We start from the raw sequence: 13,367 nt of genomic DNA, 5'->3' as shown, positions 1-13,367 counted from the left end.
ATTGTTGCTGTTTGCTGTTTGTTGCATTTTAAACAGGATGCGCATAAGTGTACGAGGATTGACAGGATGTACGGGCCATGCACATGCATTTTGTTTGCCGCTGCCATTTTAATTTTGGGAGGGCGGTGGCATACACGTGTTCATTGGCCGGGTCACGCCCCCTCGCACTAATTTGTATTGTTTTCGCTGTTAATGAATTTCATATATTGCATTTATGCCAATGCACTTAATGCGAAAATTATTTGTGTTGACATTCCAGGGGATTGAAAAGTATTTGAAATCTGCTGTACATATCATGAGATGGGTTAAAATAGAGCTGGGAATAAGCTGATATTTAGATGTTTTGTTATCAATGTGATATTTTATTTAAATTAAATTTAAATTAATTTTGTGGACTAATTTGTTTTATTATTGTACAACAAAATAAGGAACTTTAATTATTAGTACCTCGATTTTGAGTTGTATATTTTATTATTAGTTTCAGGTTGATAGCTTCACTAAGCTTCAAAAATTAATGAGTTTTGTTCCACTCCTCACGTTCTTCGCGCTCCTTAACCACTTCATTCAGATAGGGTTCCAGATACTTAATGTCCGCCTCGTATTTGGTCCATTGCTCCTTGGGCAGAATGGTCTTGGTCATGGACAGGTGGAGTGCCCTCAAGATGCGGTAGTTGCGCTCATCGTATATTTTGCGGGGCAGACGACGCACTGCCTCTGCCACATCCTCGTTTTCATGCAGACAGTCGTCGCGATACAGGCCGTACTGATTGAATCCGGACATGTTGTAGGCCCATTTACCCAATTTGGAGAAAACCGCTGGACCCACTCTGGCCATATAGTTCGGCATGATTTACTTCAGAACAAATTTATAAAGTTTCTGGCTTGTATTTTAGGTACTACCACTGGTTAGAAAAAAAGCTGATAATTTACTCAGTGACACAATTGTTTAATTTTTTGAGGTGTTCACTTTTTGTAGTGACCATATATGGATTGTCAAAAAAAAACTAGAAATTTCGTATCCGGTTGGTTTTTTACAGAGTTGTCTTTGTAAAATATTGTATATGTGTGAAAGGCTTTTTTTTGTTAAATTTGGTTGAAAAAAAAAATAATTTAGTTTTTAATAAACTCTGGTTTTCTTACTTTAAACTGTTTATATCTTTATTGAAAGGCACATGACCTTCCTTTGCTAAGTCGTAATCACTTGCTGCTCCTTTTCTTGCAATAATAAATTATTGTAAACTTTTTGTTCTCCGTTAATCATAAGTTATTAATCTTAAATGTTGAAATTAAATTGGCCGGCGTTGACAACCCTACACATATAATGTAAAAAAAAAATAGAACCGATAGGTGTTTCGTTAAGAAATGAGCTATGCAAGTGTACATATTTATTTGATGGGTTGAGCCGTCGTTTTCGCTACCTTGGACCTATCCTGGATCACTAATTTATGTTTCCCCCAAAAATATATACTAGTATATAATATGGTTTCAAACGCACTTCTTTATTTAACGAGACTAGCAGAGTCTATTAGGGACTGGCATAAATTTGGGTGCGAACTTCCAAAACGTAGAGGCGTCACAAGATGTTTTTTTGCTGCTCGCTTTAGCAAGGTCCACAAGGACCAAAGCCACAATTTCCTGGTCCACATGGACCGCAGGCGTAAGGTCCACAGGGTCCGCAAGGTCCGTATCCGGGCCCACAAGGTCCGCAACCAGGTCCACAAGGTCCACATGGTCCGCAACCAGGTCCACAAGGTCCACATCCAGGTCCGCAAGGTCCGCAGGGTCCACATCTGCCCTCGGCCACGGGGTACTGATTGGTGGAGAAGCAGGGCAGTGGACAGCAGGGTCCTCCAGGAGCACAAGGGCCAATGGGGCAGGGTGGACAGGCGGCACTGGGTTTGTAGTTGATGGGTCCATTGGGGTAGCAACAGTACTCCCTCGGCGGTGGAATGTCAATGGTCTGGGGCTTCGGCTGGCACAGGATCGACTGGCACACCTCCCGGGGCTCGCACACCCGCTTGGGATAGCACACCACATAGGGGTCGGGTATCATCGATGGATAGTAAATGACCCTGGGCTCTCGCACCATTTGAGACACCCAAATCAACTTGGGAACCTTGATGACTCTCGTGGCATCCACAACTTTGGGTATGGTGATCTGCCTACATCTGTTCACCACCATTGGCTCCGGCACTATCTTCTCCGTGAAAACCACTCGCTTCTTGCAGATCATTCGCGGTGGCTGCTGCACAGTAATGCATTTGGGAAATGGTGGTGGAATGCGTGGAGCACATTGCGGCAGTGCCTCCAACTGGGCCGCATTGTAGCACTTGGGCGAGCACTCGAAGGGACCGCAGCAAGGATCACAGGGACTGCAGGGACCGCACGGCGAACACATGGTTTGATTCTACAAAAAACTAACCAAAGTTGGAGCTGAAAAATAAATTTTTATATTTTATTTTATACAAAATTTGATCAGAGAAATTTGGAAGCGTATCGAAGCGAAACTGGTTTCGAAATGGCAGCTATACTTAAACACACATGACGTCTAAAATGACGAATACTATGTTAATACTTTAAATTTCATGAATTCTTAAATACATGAAATCAAAGTAGACCCTGTTTATGCGATACAGACGAATGCATGAAATAATATTAGCAGAGACTCCAGACATAAGTCGCTATTAAATTTACATGTCTGGCATCTCTGCTAGTATTGTTAATGTAGCTAATTATTAACACTTTTTCCATCGCCAAAGCGACAGGACAACTAATTATCAAAAAAGCAGTGTGAAGACTAAAGTAATAAAGAGGAGAGAGCAAGAGGAAATTAATTTCAATGTTGTACTTTTACGTCCGGCGTTACCACCTTTTGTATATCGAACAAAGTTGGCTGCGACTCACCATTTCACGCAATTGGTTTGAATTCATAGTATTTAAGCAAGTACATTAAATGTTTTACTTTCCAATTACATGAAGAGAGCATGAAATGAGTGCGTGAAATGCCCATTGTATAAATACAATAAAACTCAGCAACACCAAAAATCTCCCCTCAAAAAATAGTTCCCGATTTACCCGAGTAGAGTAGGGAAACCAAGTGAGATTCGCTTATTTCCGATTTATATTTACAGCCAATGAGTCGTCAATGCGCTGACATAGCAAAGTGAACTATAGACTTTTGGGAGTGTGGTTTGTGGCAGGACAGCGATAACGTAATGATGATCTGTATTACAGGGCACTGATTTCTGACAAAGGGCGATCCGATCCGATCCGATCTGATACGATACGATCCTAGCAAGGTCCTCCAGGACCGCAAGGAACTTGGGGACCGCAGGGACCCACAGGACCGCAGTGCGTGTTCCAGGGTGTGGGGGCGCAGGGATAGCAGGGTCCGCACTCCGGAGACTCGTAGGGACACGGGGGCGAGCAGGGGCCACAGGGTCCGCAGGGACCGGCGGGACTGTTGCCGAAGGGGCCGCAGGAGTTGCCGGGGGCGCAGGGTCCCAATGGCGACGGCACAAACGGACCCGACGGCATCGTGAGTCCACAGGGTCCGCAGTTTGGCACGGCACAGGGTCCACAGGGACCGCATCTCGGGCCACAGGGTCCACAAGGACCACAGGCGCCGGGTCCACAAGGTCCACATCGAGGTCCGCAGGGTCCGCAGGGTCCACATCTGCCCTCGGCCACGGGGTACTGATTGGTGGAAAAGCAGGGCAGTGGACAGCAGGGTCCTCCAGGAGCACAAGGTCCAATGGGGCAGGGTGGACAGGCGGCACTGGGCTTGTAGTTGATGGGTCCATTGGGGTAGCAACAGTACTCTCTTGGAGGCGGGATATCGATGGTCTGGGGCTTCGGCTGGCACAGGATCGACTGGCACACCTCCCGGGGCTCGCACACCCGCTTGGGATAGCACACCACATAGGGGTCGGGTATCATCGATGGATAGTAAATGACCCTGGGCTCTCGCACCATCTGAGACACCCAAATCAACTTGGGAACCTTGATGACCCTTGTGGCATCCACAACTTTGGGTATGGTGATCTGCCTACATCTGTTCACCACCATTGGTTCCGGCACTATCTTCTCCGTGAAAACCACTCGCTTCTTGCAGATCATTCGCGGTGGCTGCTGCACAGTAATGCATTTGGGAAATGGTGGTGGAATGCGTGGAGCACATTGCGGCAGTGCCTCCAACTGGGCCGCATTGTAGCACTTGGGCGAGCACTCGAAGGGACCGCAGCAAGGATCACAGGGGCTGCAGGGACCGCACGGCGAACACATTTTCCGAAATACGAAATTTATATAGAAAAATAGTAAATTTTTTTTGTTTGTTTTTTTTTTACCAATTTTTGCTGTACAATTTGGAAGTTGTTCGGAGCGAAAGTATAAACTGAATGAGATCTAACGGCACGACGACAGCACTGCGAAAGGTTCCAGGCCGGCTTCGATCGATATACAGCAAACTGAGTACTTTGATTTGGTTTAGGGTCAGACTCAATAAAACAACTTGAATTCGTAGCTTTTGTTATAGATAACTAATTATAATTTATGCTACCTGTTAATTGATTGATTTTAAAATTTAAGAGAAATATTATATTTTCAAATTCAAATTTGAGTGTTATTTTTAATCACAACCTTGCTTTATTATTCAAAATTATATTTAAAGAATTAAAAACATATTGAATTTTTAGCTTTTCTAGTAGAAATAAAATTTCAAATTCTTTTCTTTAAATTACATAAAAATGACTTGCAAAGCTCAAAGCTCGCTGTAAAAATCCTTTAGAATTTTAATTGTAAAATATGCTTTGTCTGGCAGCATTTGATTGCTTAAACGCTCGCAGTGAAAAATCGCTGCAAGCTCCTTGAATGGAATGTATTTTGCGAACCGGATTCCATCTCCACATGACGTATGCGCGACGTATCTGCATATATTTCAACAATATGGCATCTGCCGTTGAGTGGGTTTAAGCCTTTAATATGCTAGCGCCTTTATGTAGGCAGGCCGCTTTTTTCCAGCTCCCTTGCTGAAAGCCAACTTGGAAAAAACTACAACGAATTACAGAAAAACGTCGGAAAACACTCTCTGGCAAGCGTGGGCCTATTGAATATACATATATGGGTATGGGGTTTGCTTTTTTTGACCATCGCCTGGACATGTCAGCGCCAAAAAAGGAAAAAAAAAGAGTTGGTACTGAAAGCTTTAGTGCGTGGATGGGCTGTGCAATCAGCGCTTTGTGCATGCCACAACCATGGCGACACTGAACAATTGTGCATTCGCAAAAAACTAAAACAATGAGCCTGGTCACAGCGGTCCATCGATGTTGACAAAGGCTTTTGCATGCGATTCAGGTAAATTCTAAAATATTTACCTCACTTTAAAGACAAATGAAGAGACAACGGAAACTGTACGATGGGTGTTCGGGAGCGGTTTTGTTTCAGATAAGAGGAAATTTAATTTAAATTTAAAAAACAAAATCGACACTTTCCTTTGAATAATGCGAAATAGTTTAAACGTCCTGTTTTGAGTTTTGAAATCCTGTTTACAAATAAATAAAACTTATGATATTTAAATTAGTGTTATTAAGAAATGAGCTTAACTCCAATGAATATACATTTAAATAGCTTTCAACGTTTACTCTTAACTGAAAACGAAATTGCTTTTTACATAATAAAAATAATCCGTTATATAAAAAGCAGGAATATCAAATTTAGTCGTAACGAAGCATTAAAATAGTTTCAAACTTATTATTTTATTGTTTTCAACATAATTTTATTCTTTATTTATTTGTTTTTTTCCAATAAAGAGCTTATATTATCTGTTTTTAGCTTAAAAAAAATTAACTTAAAATAAATTAAGTTGCTATTAATTAGTTCAATTCAATTTAAGTATTCTAAAGTATCATACAAAACTAAACCTTAATCACTCTAATCGCAGCAGTGTTTCTAAAAGTAGTTAATTTTATGGGTTTCTGGGAATTTGTATTTATAAGCTTGCAAAAAATATGCTTGCTCTGAACATTTAGTACAATAAATGTCTTAATTTAGCCCTTTTAAGAGCAACATTGATTTAATCGATTTGGTTCTAGGAATCCGCCCGGTTCCTTGGCCTGTAATAACAAGCCTTTGGCTTATGGCCGTAATTATGCAAGAAAAACATCAACTTCTTGGCAGCAACTTGCCTTAAGGGCGCTTATCGAGCGACAGGCGGCTGTTCCTCCTCCGCCCAAGTTCCCAGCCACAGACAAAGCGCCCTGCTAATCCCACAATTTCTAGGCCCAAAGACCCTGTCTAATCACAGAGCCGCCACTTGGCATCACAGTGCCACCGAAATTGTCAGCTAATAATGCAAACAATAACAGGCAACAGTCCGAAGAAACGGCGCACATTTCGCATAATTATGGACGGGGAAGATGGCCCGGCTAAGGCGGCGCAATTAGCGGACTTAGTTCGGGACTAGGCCCTAAAACAGTGTTGCTATATGTGGGTTTGGAAGGTTTTTGGGGGTTTTGGACTGTTTTTGGTGGAGACATAATAAGCAAAGACTGGGCATAAATTGGCAGACAAAATGCCTGCTTGGAGGATAGATAGAGCAGCAAGTGCCAGTGGTCGGATGTTTTCTTTTTAAATGCACTGTAAGAAAATGAAACAAAACAGATACGTCATTTAACATTTGATTTTCCGTAGAATAATGTGTAGTTGTATAAAATTGCTCTTAATATTAAATAGAGAAACAGTAGCATTCGCTATAGTTCTTTTAAATTGTACAAATATTAATATATATTGAATATGTAAAACCGTAATACTTTTAATAGTATTTTATTCCATTTTAAATTTAAGTATTATTTTTAAGTTGTTTAAACTTAATTCTTATATAAAATAAGGCTGCAAGTGCTGGATGATTTAGCTACACAATTAGGAATATATAGTATATTGCTTAGTAATATATAACTATTTAAATCAATATATTTCTTTTGACTTAGACCATTTTAGAATAACCACATCTAGAATAGGTACTGCTTTCTATCAGTTTATTGATTAACTAAAAAAATTGTAGTATTTAGTATTCTTAATATTTTCAAAACAAATTAAAAGTTATTTTAGAGTGCGTTTCTTGATTTAGGCCAATTTAGGTAAGCCACATCGCAAAAACTATTTTCTATTGGTTTTCCCAGCTTTCCTTTCGCCTTCTTTAATAAATTTAATGGCGCGTAATAAACCGCTGCAGAACCTGCTACGCACACACATTTTGGTCCTCGGTCGCTTATGTTGTTTGCGTAGACTCTTTGCGGTCGTTTGACGTTGATAAGTATTCTGATTTATTGACAAAGAAACTGTGAGTGTGCGGGTATTGTGGCAGCATTTATTTAAATTTATATATTTATTTATACGCGAAGGAAAATACAAACTAGACAGATGGATCATTGACCGATCGGAGTCGTGCTTTAACCCATTTTGTGGCGCATCAATGGTATTTTTTAAACATATTTGAATGATATTTTTATTTATTTATTTTAATTTTGGCTTCTTGGCAAAGTGTACTTGAATTTATAAATTTATGGCTACATGTATTTCATTTTAACTTAACTTTTTTATTTAATGTCTGAACAGCAACTTAAGTTCAACTCATTATATGAAATGGGTTAAACAGCTTTTTCGGCTCCCGGTTTTTTTTGAATTTGCTGCGATGCATTTCCGTTTGATTTCAATAATTTCAACTTCCGGCACAAACCGGAAATGACAAATAAAAGGCACCGCCTATCAAATACACCGAGAAAAAACACAGGTAAGAATATTTATTTGAAATATTAGTAAATTAACTGCCAGCTTTTTAAAATTTGAAAACATGTACCAAAAGGTATTTGACTTAAAAAATAAGTGCAATAAAGAATTGTCATAAAGAATTCTTATATGAAGTAATCACAAATGAGTCATTTGGGTAAACATTTCTTATATAAAAGAAAATTGCAGTTCAAACACATGTTTTTAAACTTATTTACATGTAAATTATTTTTACTTTTTAATGTAAACATATCTTTCCTTTTTTTAAGGGATTAACAAGACTTTTTGATTTGTTCTGCCATGATTTTTACTTTGATTGTATCATCTCGGCTGCCACTGCACGAAAAAAACGCATAAATTACATGATTTTCGGGAAGGCTTGTTTCGGCCCAAATCCGTGCATATATTTTCTTTTTTTTTTTATTTCGCCAGGCAGTAAATTTGCTGGGCACATGCATATGGGGAATGACCATGAATTACATAAAAAGCCGCAAATACCGAAGTCAAAATGCGTGGCCTCAACGTTTCTGGGTATTGTAAAGCATGCCGATGTGCCAGTGCAAGGGGAAAAGCATTTTCCACTAGCAACATGCAAACGATTCAGTCAGCGGTAGCAAAAAAAAAAATTCAAATATATATTTCAATCCTTTAGGCACGCGGAACATAATGAAACGAAAATGCTATTGTGGCTGCAGCAGCAGCAGCAGTACCAGCAGCTGCAAGGACATTCAGGACCAAGGACCGAGTGCCGAAAACCAGGGACCAGCCGAAGCCGTCCGCTTGCCATTTTCCAAATAAGAAAAAATAAATAAAAATGTGAAAATATTTCTTTGGCCAACATTTTTACAGCAGCCTGGCCCCTTCCATTTTCTCTTCCTTTCACTTCCACACTGACCCCGCTTGCCAACCAATTCGCAGGAACTTTTATACAAAAAAATGTTTTTATTTATTCCGCTGGGCCTGCCTCTTCCTCCAGCCTCGGTTTCTTTTTCTGATTCGGTAGAGATGCTTATCGAGTGGAAAATTTTCAAGTAACATATATCGACTTTAATATGACTCTCAAATATTTAATACAAACATTTAAATATTGGAATTTAGGGAGTTTAAAAAATGTAAATTAAATAATCATTTACAAAATTATACTGTGATACATCTTGAGTAAGCTTACGAGATTTTATTAATTAATACCTTCTTCAATACTTACTTATTCGAAAAGCACTCAAATTTTATTATGCCATATCACTTGGGACCATTCATATTTTTTAAGATAACCGCCTTAAAACAAATAAATAAAATATTTGTCTTAGCAAAATGTTATTGAACTTTCGTTTAAATGTTATGGCTCTTAAAGAACTCTTTAGAACGAGCAAACCATCAATTCTCCTACCTTAAGCCATTATTAGGTTATGTTTTTCTTAATTTATAAGGCATCTTTTATTTTATTATATGAGTTTTTAATTATAATTATTCCTAAAATCGATACATATTTCTTTTTTGATTGTAGACTATCTATTTTTGCTATACCACTATTTTATCGGTCCTGTTGTCATCACTAAATGTGAACTACCGCCAATTCCTCCCGAATCCTTGCAACTGGGCCTGGCTTGTGGCCGTCGGTTGATTTATATTGATGAATGTCCGTTTGTTCGTTAGTTCCGTCTTCGCAGTCTGCCAAAGAGATTTACTTGCAAGTGGCGGGGAGGCGTGGCAGTTATTTAACTCTTTGCCTTTTGTTGTGCTGCACTCGCACAGGCACATACATACATATGCTCGCATATCCACATGCAATCGCACTCGCACACAAAAATACACTGGGTGGACTTGCTTATGCTCAGTGCCAGAAATTATTGCATACTTTACGGAAATTAACCGCATTTCCATTTCTTGCACGCACACAGGATGGCTGCGTCATCTCGTCCTTCTTTTTCCTGCTCCCTCGTCCCCCGCAAAACTCCTCCTTTCTTGGCTGCCACTTGTATACATATTTACAATTTTAATGACTTTATTTTTGTGCTGGCATAAAATGTATTCACTCCCTTACAACTGAGTGGAGTTCAGTGACTATGGTTGGTACTTTGTATTAAAAGATTTCTCAAAAGACCAATTTAAAATAAATTACTACTTTAAACATTAATAGTGGTAACGTTTTATTTAAATGAATTTTAAAAACTTTGTTAAAACCCAAAAAATTAATAAAAACAAAAAAAAAAGCTTTAAAAAAGAAGAATTCATAAAATAAATGTAGTTATGTATGTGTTTTATTTTGTTTCATTTGACAATTTCGATAAAAAACATTTAATTTCTTTATAGAATATTACAAAAAACCTTTAACAATTTTAAGGGCATTTCGAAAATTAGTTTCCCTATTTTGCAACATCCTTTGTTCCAGTTGCCTTGTTGATGTTTCGTTCAGGTTACTTTTCAGTGAGCTGCTGTAGAAGTAGAGGGAATTAAGTGACGGAACCGTCGCACAATCATATTTCCTTGTGACATTTTCGTTGTGCATTATTAATCAACCGGGAGTATTTTAATTTATGTTGACATGCACTTATTATTAAAACGCAACCGTAACATTTTAACCGGAAACTACAAATGAAACCAGACTGCCGCTGATTTTTCACTTATTTTTGGGTCGAGTATTCTGACGTCAGTCGTTGTGTTAGGTGTACATGTGAAAACTGTGAAGTGCATTGTATAAAGGGCTATTCGCCAGAGCTATTACAAAGAAAAATATTTTCCTTTTATCAAAAGTTGATTTAAAGATTTGCAAACTTTAAACGTAAAAAAATGAAAAAAACTCAAACCGATTCCATTGAATTGACAGTGCCAAAGGATTCGTGTAAGTGGAGTCGAGCGAAATGGTTTCTCGTTTACTTTTCCGTAAATAAATTTCAATGCAATTCGAGACAGATCTGCGAAATGTGATGAAAGAAAAATCAGCACCTGACGGAAAGGGGTGAAAAATTCTTAAGATTAAATAAGGGTAGGCTGAGGTGTATTAACTAATTAAATTCCTTGCAATACATATTTTTTTTCCTCGACAAAATTTGATTAAAAGCGTTACCAGGGGCAACTGCTTCACCTGCATCGGAAATTGCGAGTTATGAAATTTGCACTATCATTGAAAACAAGTTGATTGCATTCAATCAATTGAAAGGCAGAACGATTCCTTTGATTGACAGCAGTGACCTCCGCTTCCGCTCCGTCCGCTGATCAAAGTTCAAGGGGCAATTGGCACGCCGGATGCGTAATCTATTTCAAACAGCGACCATGCAAATCGAAGAAGCTATAGCCATCTCAGCTGTCGACTGTCGACTGTCGGATGCATGCGAGCACAATACAACACAATTTGCTGCTACTAGTGCCCCTCTTCGTCCTTCTCGTCCTTTCGTCCTTTTGTCCTGTCAGGCCGTCTGTCGAACAGCGAGATGCATAGAGAAATTGCATATAAAATGCAGACAAATAACTTGCTCCGCATGTTTAGCGTATGCCCTAACGCCTGACATTAACAATGCAGCAGCAACGGCAACAGCAGCAACATTAGAAGCAGCCACATCAGCAACAGCAACCAGCTGGCAATAAAATGTAACAAACACATTGACTGCTGACAAATAGCATTGCCTGTCAATTCATCAAAAAGAAAAAGGCAGCGAAGAGCGCCAGCGAACGCGCAAAATTATTGACATGCACACGCATCGAACACTTCAAGAAAGTCTGATTTTAAAATGATTTAAAAAGGGCCTTTTAACTTGCAAATCTATTTAAATAAATATTTAAAAACCTCTTTGACTTTCGTTAAGATTAGAGCTTAAAGGCAACAGTGCGTATGAGTGATAAACTTTAAATTTCCGTTTTTTAACAAAACTTATCACTTTGCTAATCTACTTACATGCGCTCAAAGCAAATACATAAGTTAATTTAAACAAACAAAATATATTTAGTAAATAAATAAATACGTTAACTTATATATAAGTACGCAGCGTAATATATTAAGCAATGTAACTCTTGAATTGTTTTCATAAAATAAAATAATAAAAATAGGTAATAAAAAATTCGCATTGTATTACATAATTCTAAAGCTTTAAAAACTTGATTTTATGTTCAAAGTTATTTACTTGTTGATGCTTCTTTAAAATATGCCCCTATATATTGTCGTTTTGGTTTGGCATTGAAATGAAATTTCAAACATATTTCAACAAAACAATACAAATAAAACTAATTTGCTTATGTTTTGTGGTGCCACTAACCCTAATAATATTAATAAGTAGGTTAAGCATTAAATGCCATAGATCTAGATTTAATTTTTCTATGAAGGAAAATTGCAATATTTTTTTGTAATGTTATGAAATATTTCCCAGAGTGCATGGTAAGCGGATCTGGTCGAATGGAGGACGCAGAACGCAGGATGGAGGATGCACTGCTGACTCGGCAGTGGCAGCGGCAGACTTGCAGCAAATTTGCTTAGCTGCCAAACCAAACTTCGATTGCCGCGCGCCTGTGTGTTAGTGTGTGTGTTATATTGGAAAGACTGTTACAAATTGTTTTGAAATGAAATTCAAACTGCATTGCGAAACGGTGCATATTGTTCTGTGCGTGCACTCTGCGACCTCGAAACTTGAAGCGTGTTTCATACGTTTTCTGGTTTTAACAAATTCCAAGTAGAAAGTTGACATCTTTGTGGGCAGGATCAAAGCGATTATTTGGCTATTTCAAGGTTTAAACAAAAAGGAAAGCGAATAAAATGTGAAGTTGGAGTTCCCTTAACCCTCCTACCTTTATTCCCTGCGTAACAAATTGCCTCAATTATTTCCATTTCCTTTTCTGTTGCCTGAGCTTTATGCTTGTAGCTGGGGCATAAAAACTTTATTAAAAACTTTTGTGCCCAAGCCTTTTTATTAGACCTTGTCTGCCAATGGCTTATATACCATGCTGTATGTTGGAATATATAGTATATATTTTATAAAATACAGGCACATTTAGACGTCTCCCTGGCCGCAAATACTGCACTCCAGGGGCGTTGAAGAAATCAAATTAAGAACATTTTCTTTGGCCAAACTTTTTGCGCCTGTTAGAGTTTTGTAATACTTCAACGCCCCCGCTTTGCTGCTATTAAGGTTCGGGACCTATCTGCTGTCGGTCTCAACCCCATGTGGTTACTTGAAAAATGCTAAACGGTCCCAAAGCAATTGCAGCCACAACAACATAAATAGCGGCAAGGCAGCAGCTTTTGGCTTTAAGGCCAGGCCAATCAAACTGGCTGCTAAGAAATCAGAATTTCTAAACTCACAAACTGAAGATAAATTTAAATTTAAATCGTAACAGTAAGAAATTAGCATTTTTTTGGAAGTGCATGTTTATAATAAAATTGTGAAAATCCAAATCAAAATCTACTTAATAAAATAAACTGCTAAAAAAGAATTTCTACACAAAGCTTCTAAACTCACAAGCAGTAGATACATTTTTAATTAATGTCTTAACAGAAAGAAATTAGCATTTTGAACAGGGTATGAAGAATAATTTATGATTTAAGACACCCATAGTTTTTCCATGACTTAGACGTTCTCAAGTATTATTTTTGTTTCATA

At 38.4% G+C, this 13,367-nt stretch overlaps 3 protein-coding genes across 3 annotated transcripts; all 3 read right to left on the bottom strand.

The window, feature by feature from the left end:
• Window positions 1-437: 437 nt before the first annotated feature.
• On the bottom strand, window positions 438-992 carry LOC108148568 (cytochrome b-c1 complex subunit 7). The gene has a single exon (XM_017275614.2). The coding sequence runs from the start codon at window positions 845-847 to the stop codon at window positions 512-514; it is 336 nt and encodes a 111-aa protein (XP_017131103.1). The 5' UTR covers window positions 848-992; the 3' UTR covers window positions 438-511.
• A 486-nt stretch (window positions 993-1,478) lies between these two features.
• On the bottom strand, window positions 1,479-2,525 carry LOC108148464 (DBF4-type zinc finger-containing protein 2 homolog). The gene has a single exon (XM_041709548.1). The coding sequence runs from the start codon at window positions 2,396-2,398 to the stop codon at window positions 1,601-1,603; it is 798 nt and encodes a 265-aa protein (XP_041565482.1). The 5' UTR covers window positions 2,399-2,525; the 3' UTR covers window positions 1,479-1,600.
• Window positions 2,526-3,103: 578 nt separating this feature from the next.
• On the bottom strand, window positions 3,104-4,396 carry LOC108149017 (DBF4-type zinc finger-containing protein 2 homolog). Its single transcript, XM_017276364.2, has one exon. It carries the CDS (start codon window positions 4,282-4,284, stop codon window positions 3,292-3,294), a length of 993 nt encoding a protein of 330 aa, XP_017131853.1. The 5' UTR covers window positions 4,285-4,396; the 3' UTR covers window positions 3,104-3,291.
• Window positions 4,397-13,367: the final 8,971 nt, after the last annotated feature.

Source organism: Drosophila elegans, unplaced genomic scaffold (assembly GCF_018152505.1).
Source record: "Drosophila elegans isolate 14027-0461.03 unplaced genomic scaffold, ASM1815250v1 contig_476, whole genome shotgun sequence".
Classification (NCBI taxonomy): domain Eukaryota; kingdom Metazoa; phylum Arthropoda; class Insecta; order Diptera; family Drosophilidae; genus Drosophila; species Drosophila elegans.
Note: the sequence above shows the minus strand (reverse complement) of the source record. Positions and strands in the feature narration are given on the sequence as shown.

What these genes read in the sequence shown, in the direction of transcription:
- LOC108149017 (XM_017276364.2), bottom strand. Translation starts at nt 4,284, where the DNA reads ATGTGTTCGCCGTGCGGTCCCTGCAGCCCCTGTGATCCTTGCTGCGGT.
- LOC108148464 (XM_041709548.1), bottom strand. Translation starts at nt 2,398, where the DNA reads ATGTGTTCGCCGTGCGGTCCCTGCAGTCCCTGTGATCCTTGCTGCGGT.
- LOC108148568 (XM_017275614.2), bottom strand. Translation starts at nt 847, where the DNA reads ATGCCGAACTATATGGCCAGAGTGGGTCCAGCGGTTTTCTCCAAATTG.